Raw genomic sequence first — 24086 nt, 5'->3', positions numbered from 1 at the left:
ACCCAGACCCAAATGAATCTCCCAGCTTCCCTCTTGGTGCTTCAACCTCTTCTCCCAGGCAGCCAACACCAGAACAAGAGGACACGGTCTCAAGCTGCACCAGGGGAGGTTTAGACTGGATGTTAGGATGGAATTCTTCATAGAGAGAGTGATTGGCCATTGGAATGTGCTGCCTGGGGGGGTGGTGGAGTCACTATCACTGGAGGTGTTTAGGAGACTTGATGGGGTGCTTGGTGCCATGGTTTAGTTGATTAGATGTTGTTGGATGATGGGTTGGACTCAAAGATCTTGAAGGTCTCTTCCAACCTGGTCTATTCTATTCTATTCTATTCTATTCTATTCTATTCTATTCTATTCTATTCTATTCTATTCTATTCTAACCTAACCTAACCTAACCTAACCTAACCTAACCTAACCTAACCTAACCAGTGAACCTAATAAGAGCTTTCTCTGAAGGTGACCTGCATATCTCAGTCCCTCACATTAAGGCAGAGAGCACTAATCCTAGTTTCCAGCAGCAGAGAAATTGGGTGACCTCTTTCTCCCCACTTAGGCCGATAGTGACACCCTCTGCCAGGCATAGGGTGGTGCTACCAATGGGTATGTTATGAAATGCATTTGTCATGGCAGCTGCTAGAAGACCCTGTGGAGGTCATAAACAGCAAGCTGGAGCTTCAGGCCTTTGACCAAATCGACGAGGAAATCAAACTCATCGGCTACTTCAAAGGAGAAGACTCTGAACGTAAGAGAAATATGTTCCTTGAGGGGCTTGGAGCCCAAGCTTGGGGCCCTGGGGACTGGGCATCAGTTCTTCTGCACTAAGTTGTTAGGGGTATATGTTAGGGCTGTGACAGTGACAAAGTTGCTGGAGGATGAGGTGGGGTTGCAGGGAAATTTCTGGCGTTACTGTGCATGAGCCCGTTCCTACACCAACAGCAATGGCCCTTCCGCAAGGTGTCTGCTGCTTAGACCAAGGGAGATAATCCAGGGGCTTGAAGTTAGTCTACCTCACCCCAAACCAGCTGAGGTTACAGTTACACTGCTTATGAGCCTAAAGGGTCAAAGAAAGAGGGAGGGAGGCAAAGCGAACAAGAGGGACACACATTAAACCCTAACCTGGCAAACCCACAGCAGCATTAAGCAGGACACTTCAGAGCAGCCCAACATAGACACTGACCTGTTCCTTCTCACAGAACCCCAAGACTGAGAGGGGGCTGGTCCCATGCCCTGAGCAGTGGGCACCTCAGAGACCAGAGTCCAGGCAAAGCATCACCTTGAGATGAGTCTTGAGAAACCCTCACCTAAGACTCTCTCCAGCAAGCTCCAGCAAGCTCCTCTTGCCAGCCCCAAGCAATCCCCCTGCTCTCTAGGTGGTGGTGGTAGTGTGCAACTCACATTAGAGAAGCTTGCCTTCAGCAAAACCCCCCAGTTGTTCCTACCTAACCAAGCAACATTTCAGCAGATCTGCTGCACCACCACAGCCTGTCTCACCTGCTCACATTGGGCTGCCTGTGAAACCTTTGCTTCGTTCCCCTTTTCTCCTTCCAGATTATAAAGCATTTGAAGAAGCTGCTGAACACTTCCAGCCATACATCAAGTTTTTTGCCACCTTTGACAAAGGGGTAAGCATCCATGGACCTTCCTGGGAGCTCACAGAGCACCTCCTGCTCTCCAGAAGCTCAGGATGTTCCCAGATTTAATGCCTGTCTCCAGTTTCTCCTTTGCATTCTACCTATACTCTGTGCTATTGGTGTCTGCATTTGGGGTTCTCCCTGTCACAAGACAAAAGGCCATTTCTGCAGCCTGGAGGCAGGTCTGCAAACCATCCCAATTAAGTTTATGGGATGTTGATTCTGGCCTTGCTCTGCCCCAGCTCTTGAGACCAGTGGTGTAGAGAGCATCAGCATTTCCTTTTCACCAAGGAAAGTTCCATTCATATTTTGTTGGCCACCCTTAAAAGTGTATGGTGAGAGAGAGCAAGCCCCTTGACCTCATCTCTGCCACTCTGAATGGCAGAGGCTTGTCAAGCTCGCTCATCTCTGACCATCTGCACTGGAACAGGTTGCCAAGAAGCTAGGCCTGAAGATGAACGAGGTGGACTTCTACGAACCGTTTATGGACGAGCCTGTTCACATCCCTGATAAGCCTTACTCAGAAGAGGAGCTGGTTGAGTTTGTGAAGGAGCACAAAAGGTATGTAGCATCCAGGACACTCCTGGCCATGGCAAGTGGATAAAGGTGTCTGTCATGGCAGGCTCCTTGCTCTAAGGCATCCCTCAGTTACAAAAAAACAACAACAGGATGATGACCACCTCTTTTACAAGATCATGAGCTCTTCCCTATTTAATTCTCACAATTTTACAACTGACTAATCTTCCCCAGAGGAGCCAGTTGTTAACTTAATCGTGATGTGGTCAATAAGTTTCTTCTTGAACAGACTTTGTGTCTTATTTCTTCATTGCCTGGCTGTTCCTATGAGGCTTTTGGCTCAAGAATAAATTGAAGTCCCATACCTGCCCATAGCAGTGCACACTTCTATATCAAGCTAACGTGAATGGGCTGCCCAGGGAGGTGGTGGAGTCACCGTCCCTGGGGGTGTTCAAAAAGGGATTGGACTTGGCACTTGAAGCCATGGTTTAGTAGTCATGAGCTCTGGGGTGACAGGTTGGACTTGATGATCTTTTAGGTGTTTTCCAACCTTATTGATTCTATGATTCTAATCTCCACCAAACAGAGAGAATTTCATACTTTCATTTACCACTGCAATATTTCCATGTCTCTTTTTCATGTAATTTCTGTGATGGGATTGCCAGAACCACATGTGCATTCACTGTGCATTATTATTGGAATGGAATGGAATGGACTGGACTAGACTAGACTAGACTAGACTAGAATTAACCAGGGTGGAAAAGACCTTTGAGATCATTGAGTCCAACCTATCACCCAACAACATCTAAGTAACTAAACCATGGCACCAAGCACCCCATCCAGTCTCTTCCTAAACACCTCCAGTGATGGTGATTCCACCACCTCCCCAAGCAGCACATTCCAATGGCCAATCTCTCTGGGAAGAACTTCCTCCTAACCTCTAGCCTAAACCTCCTCTGGCAGAGCTTGAGACTGTGTCCTCTTGTTCTGGTGCTGCTTGCCTGGTAGAAGAGACCAGCTCCCACCTGGCTACAACCTCCCTTCAGGTAGTTGTAGAGAGCAAGAAGGTTTCCCCTGAGCCTCCTCTTCTCCAGGTTAAGCAACCCCAGCTCCCTCAGCCTCTCCTCACAGGGCTGTGCTCCAAACCCCTCCCCAGCTTTGTTGCCCTTCTCTGGACACCTTCCAGCAACTCAACATCTTTCCTAAACTGAGGGGCCCAGAACTGGACACAGGATTCAAGGTGTGGCCTAACCAGTGCTGAGTACAGGGCACAATGACTTCCCTGCTCCTGCTGGCTATGCTATTCCTGATCCAGACCAGGATGCCATTGGCTTTCTTGGCCACGTGGGCACACTGCTGGCTCATGTTCAGCCTACTTTCAACTAGTACCCCCAGGTCCCATTCTGCCTGGCCACTCTCCAGCCACTCTGACCCCAGCCTGAGCTGTCCAGTGCCATAATGGAATAATGTGGTTTACTCCTAATTAATTCCCAATTATTTGTAACCTTCTCTTTGCATTTTGCCTCCGGAGCTGATGCTTTCTGAATCTGTGATACCTGGGCCCCTTTTCTGTGAGACAATAATTAACTATAATTTATTTAAACCTGTAGTTGCACCTGGATTTCCAGAGTTGTTTTCCTTCAAGTGCTTTACTTCCTATGTCTATCTATCATAGAATCATTTTCATTGGTAAGACCTCTAAGGTCATCGAGTCCAACTCTACCAAGTCTGTACTAAATCATGTCCCTCAGCACCGTATCTCTGTCTCTTTGAAACACCTCCAGGGATGGGGATTCAACCACTTCCCTGGGGAGCTGGTTCCAGTGTTTCAGAACCCATTCAGTGAAGAAGTTTCTTCTAATACTCAATATAAACCTCCCCTGGTGCAACTTGAGGCCATTTCTTTTCATTCTATTACTTGTTAGCAGCCACTCAAGTCTCAGGAGGTCCCTCTGTATCTCCTCATAGCCAGGCCTTTGTTGGATGTCAAAGAGTTGGATATGATAAGCAAACACTGCTGCATTCCCATCTCTTTTAGATTATGTGAGAATATATTATGCACATGATGATGCCAAAGCATCTGTTATGAATTTTAATTGGCTGGTCCCCTCTGCCGTGCAGAGTGATTGTTCATCTTCCAATGTCATTACTCCACAGGAGGACCCCTCCTCTGATCTAACTGCAGCTCTTGTTTCTCTAGGAGGCTTTAGTAAGGGCCCTTGTCCAATGGTCCTCCAAAGGTAGCTTGTTGCACTGACCAGCATACCTCCCTACACTCACTGAGTTGTTCTGGGAACTGCAGCAGATCCAAGGTCAGGACTTCCCTCTTGAATGCCAGGTGTCTCTTGTGCTGTTGTGTAACATTCCTTCAGATGCCTCTTAACTCTGCTTTTCACAGAATCATGGAATGGTAGGGGTTGGAAGTGACCTCTGAAGACCCTCTAGTCCAACCCTCAAGCAGGATCAGCTACAGTAAATCACACAGGAACATGTCCAGGTGGTTTTGGAATGCCTCCACAGACAGTGACACCACAACCTTTCTGGGTAGCCTGGCCCAGTGCTCTGCCACTCTCCAAGTGAAGAATATTTTCCTTCCTTTTACCTGGAATATCCTGTGTTCCAGTTTGTGTCCATTGCCCCTTGTCCTCTCACTGGACAGCACTGAGAAGAGTCTGGCTCCATCCTCCTGACACTCACTCTTCAGATATTGATAAGCATTGATGGGGTCCCTCCTCAGTCTCCTCTTGTCCAGGCTAAACAGATCCAACTTTCTCTGGTATCATCATACCCCAAAAGAAGTCACCCTTCAGGATCTATGGCTCTTCAGGTCCTTTAGGGACCTCTGAAAAATTCCCTTTGTTTCCACTCTTCTTAGAATAGAATTAACCAGGTTGGAAGAGACCTCAGAGATCATCAAGTCCAACCTATCACCCAACACCATCTAATCAACTAAACCATGGCACCAAGTACCTCATCCAGTCTCCTCCTAAACACCTCCAGTGATGGTGACTCTACCACCTCCCTGGGCAGCACATTCCAATGGCAAATTACTCTTGCTGGGAAGAACTTTCTCCTCACCTCAAGCCTAAACTTCCCTTGGTGCAGCTTGAGACTGTGTCCTCTTATTCTGGTGCTGGCTGCCTGGGAGAAGAGACCAACCCCCACCTGGCTACAACTTCCCTTCAGGTAGCTGTAGACAGCAATAAGGTCTCCTCTGAGCCGCCTCCTCCTCTTCTCCAGGCTAAGCAACCCCAGCTCCCTCAGCCTCTCCTCACAGGGCTGTGCTCCAAACCTCTCCCCAGCTTTGTTGCCCTTCTCTGGACACTTCTTGCAGTGAAACAAACTGAAGCAACAGGTTTCATATCACATAGAGGCCACCTGGTTCTGCCAACATGCTATCCCGTTGCCAATCTGTTCCAGGACCTCAGCAAGTGATTCTTTGCAACAGCTCCAGGGGATGGTCAGCCAAGGAGACCTGCTCTGCTAGAAGAGCCTCCCTAAACACCCGATGCCACAGCGAGCAGCAGCGCAAAGGATTACTTGCGCTTGTCTGCTATAGCCCTGTGCTCCTTGGGTGCCCCTTCAACACCCCAATCACCTCTCAGCCTGCCAGGACCTCTGGCAGGGTTCCTGCTATGAATGTGCATGAAAATATTTACTATTTTTTCTCCTTTTAACTACTTCTCAAAAACTTTGGCTTTGCTCAGTGTAGTGGTTTGAGCCTTAACGGGAGTTTAAGAGCTCAGATGGTAGCAAGGAACCGAGAAGTCCTCCCCCTGCCCCCGCAGAGACTGGAGGTAAAACTACCAAAAAATAATCTGGAGTCAGTTTGGAAGCAGGAGAAGTAAATTTCTGAATGACAAAATATATATAGCAGTACCAGGGAGGGTTTACAAGGGTAAGGAATAAGGATGAATAGGGAAATATACAAAACCAAATGTGGATGGCCATGTATCCCCCTTGGTGTGTGTGGATTGCAGTCCTTTAGAGAAGCCTGGATGCAGCAGGGAGAAGATCAGACCTGACCACATGGCAGAACCAGGAGGCCAGCAGCAGCTGTTGGTCCTTTCAAATAGATGAGGCAGGAGCAAAGAGAAAGATGGTTGCCATGCCCTCCCCTTTATAGTCTTGCTGGACAGGAAGGGGGAGTGGAACAGAACAACTTAGACCTGGGGGACCCCTCCTCCTGGGAGGGAGAAGCCAAGTCCACCTGGATCAGGTTTCTTTTATCTTCTGGGGGAAGCAATCCTTCCCCCCCCTCCCAGTGTGGATGTAACCCAGAACAGTCAGTCTTAAGGTTTACATTTTCTTGCCAGTGGTTATTAGGATCTAATTTTCTTGCCAAAGTTTATCCTGTCTTCTTTGCTTCAGCAGAGTTTGGAAGGATTTTTATGGTGCAATTATGCTGGGGTAAAACCAGGAGAAAAGGGGAACAAAGCCCATTAGGAATGCCCCAGGGGTTGCAAGACAGAAGTGAATGGGTCACCCTGTGCTCTGGACACAGGCAGAACAACCTGCCATGTGTGGGACTAATTCACCAGCCTGTCCTAGCACAGAGAGGCAGCTCATCTTCCCAAGCACGAATCATGGCTGCAGTGACTCCAGTGTAGGCAAGGTGTGGTGGTTTGAGCCTTAACTGGGATTTAAGAACTCAGATGGGGGTGTGCAAGACTGAGAATCCCTCCCCCACTTCCCCCCTCCCCCATCCCCCCTCCCCCCCAAGGGAAAAAAAAAGAAAGGAAAGAAAGGGGGATAAGGAAAAAAAGGAGGAGGTAAATCTACCGAGAAATAATTTGGAATCAGTTGGGAAGTACAGAGGTAAAACTTTCTCTAAACACTATATAGATATATATAAAACAATAACAGGAAGGGTTCACAAGGGTAAGAAACAAGGATGGATAGGGAGAAAATAGAATCATAGACTCATAGAATCAACAAGGTTGGAAACGATCTCAAAGATCATCAAGTCCAACCTGTCACCCAACACCTCATGACTACCAAACCATGGCACCAAGCGCCACGTCCAGTCCCCTCTTGAACACCTCCCAGGGATGGTGACTCCACCACCTCCCTGGGCAGCACATTCCAATGGCTAACAACTCTCTCTGTGATACAAAACCAACAGTCCTTTGAAGATGCAGCAGGGAGAAAGACCAGGCCCAACCACATGGCAGGGAACCAGGAAGCCAGCAGTGACTCTCTTGGTCCTTTTGTCCTGGCAAGGCAGAAGTAAAAGAGAGCCAATGGCTGCAGTGTCTTCCTTTATATAGACTTGCTGGTCAGGGAGAGGGAGTGGAACAGACTAACGCAGTTCCCCAGGGGGAAAACACCCTCCAGGGAGAGCAAGACTCTCAGAACCCCTTCCCACTCCCCCTATCTCCCCCTTCTTTCAGGATAGGCATAACCCATCACACAAGGGCAGAGCTTTACCACCATGAAGAAAAACACGCATTGACCGGGAAGGGGTTGGTCTCTTCTCCCAGGCAACCAGCACCAGAACAAGGGGACACAGTCTCAAGCTGTGCCAGGGGAGGTTTAGACTTGAAGTGAGGAGAAAGTTCTTCACTGAGCAAGTCGTTTGTCATTGGAATGTGCTGCCCAGGGAGGTGGTGGAGTCACCGTCCCTGGAGGTGTTCAAGGGGAGATTGGACGTGGCACTTGGTGCCATGGTCTAGTCGTGAGGTCTGTGGAGACAGGTTGGACTTGATGATCCTTGGGGTCTCTTCCAACCTTAGCTATACTGTGATACTGTGACCTACTTTGCCTGAATTCAGAATGCGCCTGGCTGTGCTGACTCCAGCCACCAACTACATGTGCCACAGTGACCTTTTCCATGATGCTGGCAGTGTCGTGTGTGAAGGTGCTGGACATATCCCCAAAGAGTGTTTCTGTCTTCCTTTCAGGGCCACCTTGCGGAAGCTGCGCCCAGAAGACATGTTTGAGACATGGGTAAGCATGTGTGCGTGGGAAACCCTGAGTCCCCTACTAGCTTCCACCAAGAAACTGCTGCTCAGGAGCTAAAGCCTCTGGCTGAGCAAAACATTAGCTTTCCTTCCTTGCCAGGCCACTTTCCCTTCTCTGGGAAGGGAAAGCCTTGCTGTGATGCCCAGTATTTGGGTTAGAACAGAGTGGAGTAGAGTGGAGTGGAGTGCAGTGGAGTGGAGTAGAATAGAATGGACCAGACCAGGTTGGAAAAGACCTTCAAGATCATTGAGTCAAACCTGTCACCCAACACCACCTAATCAACTAAACCATGGCACTAAGTGCCTCACCCAGTCTCTTAAACACTTCCAGTGATGGTGGCTCCATGTGGTGGGTTGAGAGAGAAAGCTACCACCCTGGGCAGCACATTCCAGTGTCAAATCACTCTTTGCTCAACAGCAATGGACAGCTGAGCTGGGCCCTGTTTGCTCCAGAGTGGGAATGGGGAAAGCTAACCATGTGTGCCAGGTGGATGTTGGGCATCTGCAGCAACCATAACATAGCTATTAAGAACATCCTCCCCAAGGACGCTCTGTCTCATCTAATGGGTGTCAGCGCTGGTGGCGGGGTGATTTCAGTGGCCTGCTCACTAGGTGAGGTTGCCCTCAACGGATGACTCATGGCAAATGTTCCAGAGCACTTGTACAATTCCAAACACAAGCAAGCAGTTCAGCTAATTGTGCAGCTTACAGAGCAAATCATGCATTGATTGTACTCCTCACAGTGTGAGCAAGCCGCGGGTCGGCAGTTGCGAGGAACTAACTGGAGGTTTGGCACTGGTCACACACTGAGAACTCTCTTGGTCTGCCAGTGGAGGGGGGGAAAGGGAGAGGGTGAAAAATGGAAGCAAAATTATGTATAACCAATTATCCCTTCGCTGTGAGCAAGCACAATGTTAATAGCGCACCAGGGAACTTCAAGTGCCAGCTGAATGCTGAAGAGCAAAGCTGAACAGGTGCTTTGCAGCCCCAAAGGATGATGCAGTCCTCCCTCCAGAAAGGCTCAGTACATTTATAACAGCGTTGAGTTGCCTCCTTGCTTGGCTGCGTAACGTGAGACACTGCAGGACTCCAAAGCATCCACAAAACTTGTGAGTCTTTAATACAAAAAGGCAAGAGGTAACACAGCTGAGCCAGGAGCTGTGAGTCACTTAGGCATGAGAGCTTCTCATTTTGTTTTGAAGTACAGGTTGTGTAGAGAAGAGATCCATTGAAGTCGCAGAATCATTACGATTGGAAAAGACCTCCAAGATCATGAAGTCCAACTGCCAACCTAACACCACCACGGCCCCAGAGTGCCATGCCTACAGATTTTTTGAACACCTCCAGGGATGGTGACTCCACTGCCTCCCTGGGCAGCACATTCCAATGCTTCACCACTCCTTTAGTGAAGAAATTTTTCCTAGTATCTAAACCTTCCCCGGCACAACCTGAGGACATTTCCTCTTGTCCTATGGCTAATTACTTGGGAGGAAAGACAGATACCTCCCCCCACCCCCCAAAACACACACTTCATTACAACCTCCTTTCAGCAGAGAGCAAGAAGATGTTAAGTTGCTGGAACATGTCCAGAGAAGGGCAACAAAGCTGGGGAGAGGTTTGGAGCACAGCCCTGTGAGGAGAGGCTGAGGGAGCTGAGGTTGCTTAGCCTGGAGAAGAGGAGGCTCAGGGGAGACCTCATTGCTGTCTACAACTACCTGGAGGTTGTAGCCAGGTGGGAGTTGGTCTCTTCTCCCAGACAACCACCAACAGAACAAGAGGATGCAGTCTCAAGCTGCACCAGGGGAGGTTTAGGCTGGAGGTGAGGAAGAAATTCTTCCCAGAAGGAGACGGGCCATTGGAATGTGCTGCCCAGGGAGGTGGTGGAGTCACCATCACTGGAGGTGTTTAAGAAGAGATGGATGGGGTACTTAGTGTCATGGTTTAGTTGATTAGATAGCATTGGGTCATAGAATAGAATAGAATAGAATAGAATAGAATAGACCAGACCAGATTGGAAGAGACTTTCAAGATTATCATGTCCAACCTATCACCCAACACCACCTAATCAACTAAACCATGGAACCAAGCATCCTGTCAAGCCTTGCCCTGAACACCCCCAGTGACAGCGACCCCACCACCTCCCCAGGCAGCCCATTCCAGTGGGCAATCACTCTCTCTGTGTAAAACTTCCTCCTAACCTCCAGCCTAAACCTCCCCTGATGCAGCCTGAGACTGTGTCCTCTTGTTCTGGTGCTGGTTGCCTGGGAGAAGAGACCAACCTCTGCCTCACTACAACCCCCCTTCAGGTAGTTGTAGAGAGCAATAAGGTCACCCCTGAGTCTCCTCCTCTCCAGGCTAAGCAACCCCAGCTCCCTCAGTCTCTCCTCATAGGGCTTGTGCTCCAAGCCCTTCACCAACCTTGTTGCCCTTCTCTGGACACGCTCCAGCAAGTCAACATCCTTCCTAAACTGAGGGGCCATAGGCTGGACTTGATCTCAAAGGTCTTTTCCAACCTGGTTAATTCTGTTCTATTATTTAACAGCGTCTCCCCTCAGCCCCCTCTTCTCCAGGTTAAACAATCCCAGTTCCCTCAGGTGCTCCTAAGACTTTTTCTCTAGAGCCTTCACCAGCTTCAGGGCCCTCGAGGATTTTTCCTGGGGCTTACAGTAGGACCTAAATTTCACGTGTGGTGATTTTGCTTTCATACTGAACATATCCTGAAATAACCTTAGGAAAAGTGTGAATTGTCAGTGGTGGGATGGTAATTTTACCAACAGCCTGGAAACACACAGCTTGCCTCCTACTACAAGTAGGTGACTTGCACCTCCAGGAGGCAAAGGGCTGGATTCTGATCTTGCTGCAAGTTCAGAACGCCCTCAATGCCTTCGCCCACTGCAGTTAACCCAGTTTGTTTCTTTGGAGGTCAAAATAGAGCTATATTATATAACTTAGGCTGGATATTAGGAAGAAGTTCTTCCCAGCAAGAGAGATTGGCCATTGGAATGTGCTGCCCAGGGAGGTGGTGGAGTCACCATCACTGGAGGTGTTTAGGAAGAGACTGGATGGGGTGCTTGGTGCCGTGGTTTAGTTGATTAGATGGCACTGGGTGAGAGGTTGGACTTGATGTTCTCAAATATCATTTCCAACCTGGTTAATTCTAGTCTATATGTAATTATACAACACACATCTATTCTTTTTTATGTATTTGTTTTGCTGCCTGACAATGCTGCTGGCAAACATGGAGGAAAAGCAACAGTCCAGATTTTGCCAGCTGCAAGTGGCCCAGCTAGATGCTCCGGTGGAAAGGTATTCCCTGAAGACACCAGCAGAGGCCCAGCATCCTCTATTGTTTTTAAAGATAATGTTTTCCACTTAATCTTTCAGGCCTTTTTTTCTTTCCCCTTCTCAGTTTCTGATGGTGGCTTTGTCACCTCTGGGCTCAAAAGGGAAAAGAAATTAGCATTTAGATGGGAATTTTTTCTTCCCCTCCGCATTAAAACCAATTGAAATGGAAAGCAGGGACTGGTAGTGAGCAAGGAAGGCGAAGCTGGTCTGTGGGATAATTCAGAGATGACATTCATAGCAGGAGGATGACGAACTGGCCAGCAGATCCATTGGCCTTTGCCAATATCATTACCCATTACTCGTGGAGAGCAGCAGTCCGCCGGGTCACCGTTTCTGTCCTCCACTCTTTGGAGCCCCGAAATGAGCCTCCTACGCAGCTCTCCTCACTGCTCACAGAGGCCCTTACCTAAAGCATAGACCCTTCACCTCCCAAAAGGGGCCCAAGTGAGCCACCTTGCCTCCCATGTCATGAGGAAACCTCTGTTGACCCCAAAAGAGCATGTCTGGGGGTGTAGTGGTTTAGAAGTTTCCCACTGCATTCACAAGCAGCACAGCTCACTCAGTCTGAAGCAAATGGAAGCTGTATTATACAAGCAGTAACAACACTCTACAATGGAATGCAATGAATATGTACAAATACACAGTATTTACAATATCATACAGGTATTTACAATCAGAGAACAGCATGGAAACCCCCCTGAACCCCTCCTGGCATCCCAGAAGGAGTGGGGAAACTGCTCAGCTGTCCTCCCCCCTCCTCCTTTCCTCGATAATTAGGAGGAAAGAGCAAAGACTTCAGGAGTCCTGTTAGCTCAAAGCACTGTTAGTGTGCTTATCTGCAAGGACAGTAGATAAGATTCTCTCCAGCCAGGCAGATTGTGAGATTGCTGGGGGTCCATCTCACACATCTGGCCAATGAAATTTGTTTTCCTTTTTACACCCAGCTGGGAATTGTTTAGACTTCTCCACTTTCTCTGCTCAAAAGCTGCAGCTAACTTTGAAAGGCATAGCCTGAAACGGCCAGAGGGGGCTGTTCATGGTGGTAGATAGGAGGGTAAGTGACCTTGTTTATGGAAGGTGAGCCCATGCCACAGAGCTCCTGACCTTCTCTACAGGCAAGGCTTTTCTCTGCACCACCTGAAGCTCCCTCACCTTTGTCAACATGATGCCCACCTCATTTTCGGATGAAGGGTTTCAGCAGTGCTACCCAAACGACCTGCTTCAGCACCTAATACCTCCATGACTTGGCCTCATGTCAGCTTCCATCTCTGGTGTATCAGCCAGGCTCCAGGCAAGCCTCCCTTTGCAATCCTCTGGCCCATCAGTAATTGTTTTGTTGGTTCCAGGAGGATGACATGGAGGGAATCCACATCGTGGCCTTTGCTGAAGAAGACGACCCAGGTAGGAGGCTGTTTCCCTCCTTGTGTGACTCTCTGTCACTCAAGAAAGTGTACTTTCATCTGCTTTGTTTGCATGGTGAAGCTCCAGCTTAGCAGGATGTGGAGCTGGGATATTTCTGGGTGTTCATGCTAGCAGGTATGCTAACTGGAATTCACATTCTGGAGCTGATGGAGAAGGTCCAGAGGACAGCCACAGAAATGATCAGAGGGATTGGAGTATCTCTCCAGTGAAGACAGACTGAAAGAGTTAAAGTTGTTCATCCTGGAGAAAAAAAGGCTCTGGGGAGACCTTAAAGCAGCCTTCCAGTACAAGAAACATGGGTAGGGACTATTTACAAGGGCAGGTAGCACTAAGACAAGGGGAAATGGTTTTAAACTAGACCAGGGTGGATTTAGATTGGGTATTAGGAAGAAATTCTGTGTGATGAGGGTGGGGGAACACTAGAACAAGTTGTCCAGGGAGGGGGTGGAGGCCCCATCCCTGGAGACATTCAAGGTCAAGCTTGATGGGTCTCTGAGCAACCTGATCTAGCTGGGTATGTCTCTGATTACCACAGAGGGATATTGGACTAGATGACCTTTAAAGGTCCCTTCCAACCTGATGTATTCTATGATTCTATATAAAAAGATGGGCAACTGGGGGGAAAATGTCATCCCCTCCATCCCAGCACCAGGATTTTATCTAATCATAGAATCTATAAAGTTGGAAAAGACCTCAGAGATCATCCAGTCCAACCTATCACTCAACACCTCATGACTACTAAACCATGGCACCAAGGGCCACATCCAGACCCCTCTTGAACACCTCCAGTGATGGTGACTCCACTACCTCCCTGGGCAGCACATTCTAATGGCTAACAGCTCTCTCTGGGAAGAACTTTCTCCTCACCTCAAGCCTAAACTTCCCCTGGCACAGCTTGAGGCTGTGTCCTCTTGTTCTGGCACTGGTTGTCTGGGAGAAGAGACCAACCCCTACCTGAACATAACCTCCCTTCAGGTAGTTGTAGAGAGCAATAAGGTCTCCCCTGAGCCTCCTTTTCTCCAGGCTAAGCAACCCCAGCTCCCTCAGCCTCTCCTCATGGGGCTTGTGTTCCATCCAGGCCTCTCCCCAGCCTCACTGCCCTTCTCTGGACGTGTGATTTGCTCCCTAACGCTGCATCCATCTTGCTCTGTGGCTCTGAGACAGTGCAGAGAGTTGGGTGTGAGACTGGCTTGTGGGGAACACCAGGGCATCAGCTCCTGTAAAGCTGCAGCACAGATTCTTCTCAGCACCATCAGCGTGCCCAAAGGCTTTGGCCTCTCGGGGGCTGAGTTGCTCCCTCGCCAGAAGCAAACAGTGACGTTGTTCCACTGCGGGGAAGGATTACGAGACTCAATTCATCTGTAACTAATTTCAGTGCCCAGGAAGGATGCTGGAAATCAAAAGCCTTATTATCAGAAGACCGAGCTGGGAGACAGCATGTTAATGAGAACTCTAAACAACTCCTGGGTGCAGGGGGGAGAGGGGGCAGCTGAAACACCCCACCGCGTGCCTGCGCGCTTGCAGGAGAGAGCGGCAGCGCTTCATGTATCGTTTCAGATGGCTTTGAGTTCCTGGAAATTCTGAAGCAGGTTGCCAGGGACAACACAGATAATCCTGACCTGAGCATTGTCTGGATTGACCCTGATGACTTTCCTCTGGTGAGTGGCAGGGGCTCCTTGCCCTCTTGGTTTGGTTCATGGATGGGGCTGTGCGTGCATGCCTGCACAAATTGCCCCAGGGAACGTGGGACAGGGAAGGATGGGAAATTGAACCCTGAGTGATCCCTATGGGCTGCTGGTTTGGGTCTGCCCCCCATGAAGGTGGTGTCTTGGGAACCTCCCCAGAGCTGGCACTTCCCTTTGCCGCCTGTGGCAGCCCAAGCTTGCCTTCTGCATTTCTTCTCTCCAGTGCAGGGTGCCCACCCCAGCCCAGCTGGCTGAATTAATGCAGTGGGATACTGCAGACACCCTTCTCTGAGCTTTGTTTCTCACTCCTCCAGCTGATCACTTACTGGGAGAAGACCTTCAAGATAGACCTGTTCAGACCACAGATCGGGGTGGTGAACGTCACAGACGTGAGTAGTGCCTGCCCAGAAAATCCAGCCATCCCAGGAGGAGGGTGCTAGAAGGTGTGGGATATGCTGGGACCAGTGAGATTGCTGCTGCTAGGTGTGGGTAGACCAGATTGGGTTTTTTCCCCCTCAGGAAAAAAAAAGTGTAAAGACTTCAGCATTCCTATGTGTAGCAGGGAACCTCTGACATCAGGTTTCAGGGCTTCAGTCTGAGCATACTTCTGCTGCTGAGTCACACACAAAGCACATCTGCTGAGGGCAGGACCAAGCCCTGCAGTCTGAGGTTCAGGGCTTTGCCCAGTTTGGGTTTCAAGGTCTTACATTTCCACCTTGACCCACAGAATGCACCTATGCTCATGCCCTTCTCTGACTGAACCTGGGTGGGTTTGTGAAGGAAAAATGTGCAGTGGGTGGAAGAAAAAAAGGAGATGTGTTTAAAGGAGGAGAAGACTAGAAAAAGGAGGATGTTTTCACAGCACAAGAGAGGCACAGCTTGAGAGTAGGAGGGGAAGATGGTCTCCAGCAGATGACTGGGGAAAAAAACTGCACAGCTTGGGAAAAAAACCCAAATAAATATATAGTCTTAATGAGAGTATGACATACACTGGCAACAGAGGGGTGCTGATGGGGCAAAGAAGGTATACTGGGGTTCATCCAGGCCCTCAGATAATCTGTCACCTCCTTTCATGAGCCAAGTGAGCAGAGAAACCAGAAACAGAGCCCAAATCTTCAAGTCTTTTGCCCTTAGCACTAGCCTGCAGTGTCTCTCTTCATTATATTGACAACTGTTGACCATGCTTAAGTCATGTCAAAAGAACATTAAATGGCTGTCAATGGAAATTCATGGCAGCAGGATTGTCAGTGGCAAGAGAATCACACAGAAAGCAGAATTAGGGAGGAACATGTGCCTAGGCAGAATCAGTGCTGGGGCCCATGCTCTGTTCAATATCTTTATTGATAATCTGGACAAGGGGATTGAGTCCATCATCAGTAAATTTGCAGACAACACCAAGGTGAGGGCAAGAGTTGATCTGTTAGAGGGTAGAAGGGCTCTGCAGAGGGACCTTGACAGGCTGGACAGATGGGCAGAGTCCAAGGGCATGAGATTTAACACATCTAAGTGGCCACAACAACCCCATGCAGTGCTACAGGTTGGGGTCAGAGTGGCTGGAGAGCAGCCAGGCAGAGGGGGGCCTGGGGGTACTGGTTGATGGTAGGCTGAACATGAGCCTGCAGTGTGCCCGGGTGGCCAAAAAGGCCAATGGCATCCTGGCCTGCATCAGGAACAGTGTGGCCAGCAGGAGCAGGGAGGTCATTGTGCCCTGTGCTCAGCACTGGTTAGGCCACACCTTGAGTCCTGTGTCCAGTTCTGGGCCCCTCGGTTTAAGAAGGACATTGAGACACTTGAATGTGTCCAGAGAAGGGCAACAAAGCTGGGGAGGGGTCTGGAGCACAGCCCTGTGAGGAGAGGCTGAGGGAGCTGGGGTTGCTTAGCCTGGAGAAGAGGAGGCTCAGGGGAGACCTTATTGCTCTCTCCAACTACCTGAAGGGAAGTTGTAGCCAGGAGGGGGTTGGTCTCTTCTCCCAGGCAACCAGCACCAGAACAAGAGGACACAGTCTCAAGCTGCACCAGGGGAGGTTTAGGCTGGATGTTAGGAAGAAATTCTTCATAAAGAGATTGATTTGCCATTGGAATGTGCTGCCTGGGGAGGTGGTGGAGTCACCATCATTGGAGGTGTTTAGGAGGAGACTGGATGGGGTGCTTGGTGCCATGGTTTAGTTGATTAGATGGTGTTGGGTGATAGGTTGGACTTGATGATCTCTGAGGTCTCTTCCAACCTGGTTAATTCTATTCTATCCATGTCCACCTGTTACAACTCATGGATCATCTAGCTTTGATAAAGCAAATGTTTCATGTTATTGATGATAGCACTTACAGCTTTTGTTTCATCCTCCTGAAGTCTGATTTCTGTTCCTCAAGAGAGGCATTTAAGAAAGCCCCAGGCTGGCAGGTGATACCTAAAAGAAACACTGAGCTCAGGTCATTATTTCAGTGTTGCACCACTGCAGTCAGCCAGGTTACACAGGCACAAAGTGAGGCTTACACAATAGAGTGAAAATAAGCACTGCTGTTGGCTTGGGTGGACCTCACCCCTGTGACCCTATCACCTCTCCAAAAACCTGCCAACACCAACACCAGAGGTCCCAGCAGCCCCCAGCCTGGCACATTGTATTGGCTTGGGACTCGGGCCATGACACTCTGCATTGGCACAGCATCTTCTCCAGGTGCAGTGGGCCAGCTTCTCTTCCTATTATTTGAAGGTGTCATTTGCTGCTGCACAAACAGCCCTAAGAGTGAGGACAAGCACCTCTCTTAAGAAGTAAGGCTGAGAGAGTTCAGTTTGTTCAGCCTAGAGAAGAGAAGGCTCTAGGGAGACCTTATAGCAGCCTCCCAGCACCCGAAGGGGGCCTACAAGAAAGCTGAGGAGGGACTATTTACAGTGGCTTGTAGCACTAGGACAAGGGGCAATGGTTTTAAACTAGAGGAAGGTAGATTTAGATTGGATGTTAGGAAGCAATTCTTCACTGTGAGGGTGGTGAAACACTGGAACAGGTTGCCCAGGTTGCCATCTGGATGTGTTCCTGTGCAACCTGTGCTAGATTCTGCTGTCCTGCTCTGGCAGGGGGGTTGGACTGGATGATCTTCAGAGGTCCCTTCCAACCCATAACATCCTATGATCCTATGAACTCAGAGAAGTGGGCCCTAGGAATATTTTGGCTTAATATCAGCATAACACAACCTGCTCCACCACCACCATTCCTGCACCCATCCCAGAGCCAGGGGCAAGACCCTCACCAGCCAAGATACCACACAGAGGAGCTCAGCCCCAGTGAGGAGGCCAAACCAGCACCTGTGGGTGACATTGGGGTAGTCATCAATCATTGCCCTAACAACCGGGGGGCCACCAGGCCCCCCGGCCTTTGTTGTCACCACCACCATCACCCAGTGTGCACCAGGGGCACTCACCAGTGATGAGAGGAGGATCCTCAGCCCAGATGGGCTCAGCTTGGGGCTACTGCCATTCCTGGTGGGGATTAAATAGGGGAGTGGGTGTGGAGGGCCAAGTGGCCACACCTGGGGTGGGAGGAGACTCCAATAGAGGCCAGGTGCTCTGCAATTTGAGGGGAAAAAGGGGGAAAATGGGGTAGGTGAGGGACTTTCAGGGTGTCAGGTAATGATAGGATTAGGGGGAATGGAAAGAAAAATAGAAATGGGTAGATTCATATTGGATGTTAGGAAGTTCTTCTCCATGAGGGTGGTGAGACACTGGCACAGGTTGCCTGGGGAAGTGGTAGAAGCCTCATCCCTGGGAGTTTTTAAGGCCAGGCTGGATGTGGCTCTGAGCAACCTGATCTAGTGTGAGGTGTCCCTGCCCATGGCAGCGGGGTTGGAACTGGATGATCTTTGAGGTCCCTTCCAACCCTAACAATTCTGTGATTCTAAAACAATTTTGCAGTTTAGGCTGGGTGTTAGGAAGAAATTCTTCACAGAAAGAGTAACTGGCCCCTGGAATGTGCTGCCCAGGGAGGTGGTGGAGTCACCATCACTGGAGGTGTTTAAAAAGAGAGTGGATGAGGCACTTGGTGCCATGGTTTAGTTGATTAGATGGTGCTGGGTGATAGGTTGGACTCAATGATCTTGAAGGTCTTTTCCAACCTGGTTACTTCTGTGATTCTGTGTTGGGGGCCCCATCCCTGGAGATGTTCAAGGTCAGGCTTGATGAGGCTCTGAGCAACCTGATCTAGCTGGGTATGTCTCTGCTTACTGCAGGGGGATATTGGACTAGATGACCTTTAAAGGTCCCTTCCAACCCTATGATTCTATGATAAGATCATCTGCATGAAGCAAGAGCTGCCTGCCTCTCCGTGGCTCTGTTTCCTTACAGTTCTGGTGGTTTGGGAGGAAAATAGGTTAAGGGAAAAGCAGCCTTCCTTGAGCAAAAGTTGGTCTGGCTTTTCAGCAAGCCAGAAACCAGAGAGAACCATCTACCACAAAGAGAAAAAGATGTTGGATGCACTTGCAAAAGCTGGTGGTTGCCTTCTGATACATGCAAAGCACTTTCTTCTGCAGCATCCAATGTCAAACAAGACAACCTCACAGCACCTCTGCAAAAGAGAAGCCTGATCCTGTGTCATGGAGGGGAGATAGTCAAGGCAAAGGGCCTTACCCAGGCATTTATCCAAGGAACCTATAGCAAAGCAGAGAGAGAACCTTTCATTTCCAGGCCTCAGACCCCGTCCAGCTATGCTTCTGGTCCCCGGGGTAACAGCCGCAATCCAGACAGCATCTTGTTACTGAGTGCCTCCATCCCCTCTAGATTGTGGAAGTAACACAGAGGGCTGGATGGAAGGTGCAGAGGACACCTGCAGTCCAGGCCATCAGTAGTTTTCATCATTCTTCAGTGGGAGCACGGTTGAGATGATCTGAGGAAAAGCTCCTCCAAGAGGTGGAATGACTAGTGCATGTGGGGAGTCCAGAGCAACATCCTGTGGCAAAGGTGATGGGAAAAGGGGCTGGGGAGAAGGGGTGCTGACAGCAGAATTTAAAGGCTCAAAGGAGGAGGTTCTGGAGGGGATCTGAAAGGAGAGAGGGAAACACTGTGGTGTCCTGAGAGCTGAGGTGATGCAGGAGGATCTGGCACGACTCTTTATGTAGACTTGGAGCGTAGAGAACTGGCCAAACAGGGTAAGGATGATGCATCAGAGGGACAGAGCACTTGCTCACAGTTGGAGGCAGTGCAAGACTGGAACAGGGAGAAGGCACATATCTAACCCATGGCAAGCAGTCCCACACTCTCACCTAAACCCACTGACCAGTCCCATGGCCCCTAATCTGATGCAACAGCACTTCAGGGCAAAGTGGTAATCCCAACATGTGGGCAGAGAGACATGGTGGCCAAGCCTGCCCACAAGCTGTGGCAGAGAGGGAGCTAATCATAGACTCACAGAATCAATAAGATTGGAAAAGACTTTAAAGATCATCAAGTCCAACCTGTCACCCAACACCTCATGGCTGCTAAACCATGGGGTCAAGTGCCACATCAATCCCCTCTTGAACATCTCCAGGGATGGTGACTGCACCACCTCCCTGGGCAGCACATTCTCTTTGTGAAGAACTTTCTCCTCACCTCCAGCCTAAACCTCCCCTGGCACAGTTTGAGACTGTGTCCTCTCATTCTGGTGCTGTTTGCCTGGGAGAAGAGACCAACCCGTGCCTGGCTACAACCTCCCTTCAGGTAGCTGTAGACAGCAAGAAGATCTCCCCTAAGCCTCCTCTTCTCCAGGCTAAACAACCCCAGCTCCCAGCACCATCCCTGCATCCCACCTGTGGTCCAGCCTCACCCCCACAACAGCAGAGAACCCAATCCCTGAGTATCCGAGGGTGGCTAATCCCCCCCCATCTGTCCTCACAGGCTGACAGTGTCTGGATGGAGATCACAGATGATGATGACCTGCCCACAGCTGAGGAGCTGGAGGACTGGATAGAGGATGTGCTTTCTGGGAAGATAAATACTGAAGATGATGATGACGACGATGACGACGACGATGACGACGACGATGATGACGACGACGATGATGACGACGACGACGACGATGATGACGACGATGACGATGATGACTAATTGTGACTCTGTGCGTTTTGACTCGTGGGGGCCAAGAGGCTTCCCCCTCTATTGGCAGACCTGTGTTTGAGCATCAGCAAGCACCACTGCTCCTCCTCCCCTGCCCCTGCCCTGCTCCCCCTGTCCCTGCTGGGCCCCCTCTCCCTGGCTTGATTCTCAGTGCTGAGCCACCGGCACTGCCCCTGCGGTGGGCAGCACCTGCAGGCACCCAGCACTGCTGCAAATCATGCCTCCTTAGTAAGGACAACAGGAAACTGCAGGGAATTTGCCCCCAGTGTCCCAGGGCAGGAGAAAAGTGCCTGCCTGCTTGCTGCCAGAGGGACACAGAGAGCCAATTTGTGTTTTCCATGCTCATCAGCCCAGCACTTAACATCCAAAGACCAAATCTCCCTTCAAGACACAGGAAAGGCCACTATGAAGTTTAGTCCTTTTATTAAACACCCTTTGCAGCTACTCAATCCTGCAAGTTCTGCTGCAGGAGTCTGTAGATACTCATTAACATGCTAGTAACAGCAAAAAGCTTGGGGGGGGAAGGAAGGTTTTAGGGATGCTTATTGAAGGTATTAGAAGTTCCATATGACAACAGGGTATTCCTGGCTGGCAGTGCCATGCAAAACCAAACCCCATGCTCCCTGTCTGAACCACTTTCTTCTTGAAAGCTCAGGCCAAAGATGGGTAAAGCACAGTCTGGTATGAGATGTCAAGACTTGTGAGTCCCTGAACTGCTGGAAAGGCTGATCCAGGTCTTCAGCCCAGGCTCTTGAGGCTGAAGATCATGGCATTGAGCCAGACCGTTGACTTTTAATCCCAGAGAAACACCAAAGCAGACTCCAAGCCAGTTCCAAAGATCTGCAGCCATATCTGAGCTGGGCCTACCTTCTTGTTCGGATGTGGAAACATTCATAGGGGCCCTCCCTGAAGCCTTCCTATTCCCCACAATCTCCCAGCTTTAGGTGACTTTTAACCCCAACCCTACACAGCCAAGCCTTTGGGAGGGAACGCATCCAGCCAGCCCCGTTAGCTGCTGGATAGCGTGTGCTGGGCAATGAGCTGGGAGGGGATTCAAGCTGCTTGACTTTTAAGCATTTGGTTGCAGAGTCCCTCCCTGCTTAGAGACTCAGCTGTCCCATGGTAGCCCACGAGAAGCCTCTTTGGACTGCAGACTGGGAAGAAACTCGGGGTGCCAGCTGGCAGTTGAGGCGGTCAGTCACTCCTGACGGGTCAGCAGCTCGGTGCTGAGAGGTGCAGCCCTCTCCACGTGCAGGTCACTGTGATGGTGTCAGGCGTCCCTGCTTTCCCACGCCGGCAGATTTCCGTTGTCTTAGCTTATTAGGTTTGACAATAGTGCAACAGACAGAGAGTTTGGAGGTAGTTGTATCTTCAGAAACACCTTTGCAATTAGGTTCTCCAGTCGTCCAGACTCCCTAGCAGAGGTAGGCTACCCAGGTCCTCCCTGGCTACAGGCAAGCCCCCTTGTTCTGGCCTGTCCTACCCTGGCTTGTGTCAGAGGCGAGCGTTGTTAGGGGAAATAAAAGCACGAGGGACAGGAGAACCAGAGCTCCTCCTGCTTTCTCCTCAGCCTGATGAGAAACAAGGTTTACACACTCTATGGATTTCCTTTAGCAGATGAACTGCAAAGCAAGGTTTTATAGATTTTCTCTCTTTTCCTGCCTGTTGATCAGTTTCTTTGACTCTCTCTCTCTCTCTCTCTCTCTACATTAGCTGAAATAGAAACTTGAAACTACTGATCTAAACCAGATGAAATACTGAGATATTTATACATGTGGCATATCCCCTTGGTGGACAGGGGCAGGGTGAAGGATGTGCAGCTGGATGTCTATATATCTCTGTGTACATGAATGAATGCTGTGCTTATATGCTATGTGACCATAAGCCACGGTAGCTTCTCATTGAACATCAAACATCCAACCTGTGGTGTTAAGGTACAGCCTGTCTGAAGAATACACAGGACAGCAAAGTCCCCAGGTCAACCATTTGCCCTTTCTTCTTTCTTTAACAATGCATAAGCACTGCCTGGAAGACTACAGCCAAGTGTGTTTGGGGAGATGATCCACCTGGTCACACTGGGGTTGTGAACAACTCAGTCCTGGCTTTAAGGAGCTGGTGAAGACTTTCAGAAGCCTTGAAATGTAGAGTACTATGAGTCTAGAGGTTCCCTCCTCTCTTTCAGATACCCACTTGTCTCTCCTGGCTGGAGGGGTGCCTAAACACCTTCCTTCTGCTCTTTCCTTTCAGCTGTCTCCTTGAGAAGTTAGTGGAGTCACCATGCCTGGAGGTGTTCAAGAGGGGATTGGATGTGGCACATGAAGCCATGGTTTAGTTAATCATGAGGTGTTGGGTGACAGGTTGGACTTGATGATCTCTGAGGTCTTTTCCAACCTTAGTGACTCTGAGTTCTGTGAGTGGCAGACTTTAGCTCAGAGAGAGAGACACAAAGCGTGATTCAAGGTCTCACTGATGCACAGCGGCGCAGGCTGCTCCTTGAGTACTGTGTTCCGTTTCGGGGCCCTCACTACAGGAAGGACACTGAGGTGCCAGAGTAGGTCCAGAGAAGAGCTATGAGGCTGGTGACGGTCTTGAACACAAGTCCTGTGATGACTGGTTGAGGAACATGGGGTTGTTCAGCCTGCAGAAGAGGAGGGTCAGGGGAAACCTCATTGCTCTCTACAACTACCTGAAAGGAGGTTGAATCGAGGTGGGGCCAGCCTCTTCTCCCTAGCAGCAAGCGATAAGATGGGAGGAAATGGCCTCAAGTGGCACCCTGGAGGTGTTCAAAAAAGGATTGGACATGGCACTTGGAGCCATGGTTTAGTTGTCATGAGGTGTTGGGTATCAGGCCGGACTTGATGATCTCTGAGGTCTTTTCCAACCTTATTGATCCTATGATTCTAAGTTCAAATGAAACAGCAGGCAGCAAAGCCTCTTCCCTTCCCCTACAACAAACTCACATGCCCCAAGTTCATAGTGATTGAACTACTGAACATGGCAATACCCCTTGGGAAGGAGATGGAACTTGGTGGTCTTCCTTACAGGGACAGCTGAGATAGCATTATGGGGAGGAATCACATGCAGGATGCCAAACAGGGGTGCTCCTGGGCTCCTCTGTCAGAAGTAGGCACAAGTGGCATTTGAAAAGCACTGGTGATCTCGACATAGCAACGTCAGCCTAACCCTGCCCGGCACACACTGAAAAGCAAGAGGTCAGTGTGTTTGAATGAGGAGCAGCAAAAAAAACAACCCACCCCTCATTTAAAAACAAAGAAATTAAAAATTGAAATGAAAAACTGTCCCTGTGGGCAGGAGTGAGTGTTTTGGCAGGCAAGTCTGTTGAGATGGTCCCCCTCCTGGCAAATAGCTCGCTCTCTCTCCAAAGCATTAATGAGACGTTCACATGGAATAGGTCTTAGTACACATAAAGACAAGGAATTGTCTT

At 49.6% G+C, this 24086-nt stretch overlaps 1 protein-coding gene across 1 annotated transcript in view; it reads left to right on the top strand.

The window, feature by feature from the left end:
• The window catches only part of CASQ2 (calsequestrin 2), a 47413-nt gene extending 26781 nt beyond the window's left edge, over positions 1–20632 (top strand). Inside the window, exons 4-11 of the mRNA XM_054163196.1 lie at positions 631–742; positions 1549–1622; positions 2062–2192; positions 8051–8096; positions 12802–12856; positions 14435–14535; positions 14877–14951; positions 20423–20632. Of these exons, the coding sequence (XP_054019171.1) occupies positions 631–742; positions 1549–1622; positions 2062–2192; positions 8051–8096; positions 12802–12856; positions 14435–14535; positions 14877–14951; positions 20423–20632 (804 nt within the window). The remainder of the gene's footprint in view (positions 1–630; positions 743–1548; positions 1623–2061; positions 2193–8050; positions 8097–12801; positions 12857–14434; positions 14536–14876; positions 14952–20422) is intronic.
• Positions 20633–24086: the final 3454 nt, after the last annotated feature.

Source organism: Dryobates pubescens, chromosome 8 (genome assembly GCF_014839835.1).
Source record: "Dryobates pubescens isolate bDryPub1 chromosome 8, bDryPub1.pri, whole genome shotgun sequence".
In the NCBI taxonomy this organism is placed as follows: Eukaryota; Metazoa; Chordata; class Aves; order Piciformes; family Picidae; genus Dryobates; species Dryobates pubescens.
This window is presented reverse-complemented; position numbering and strand designations above follow the sequence as displayed.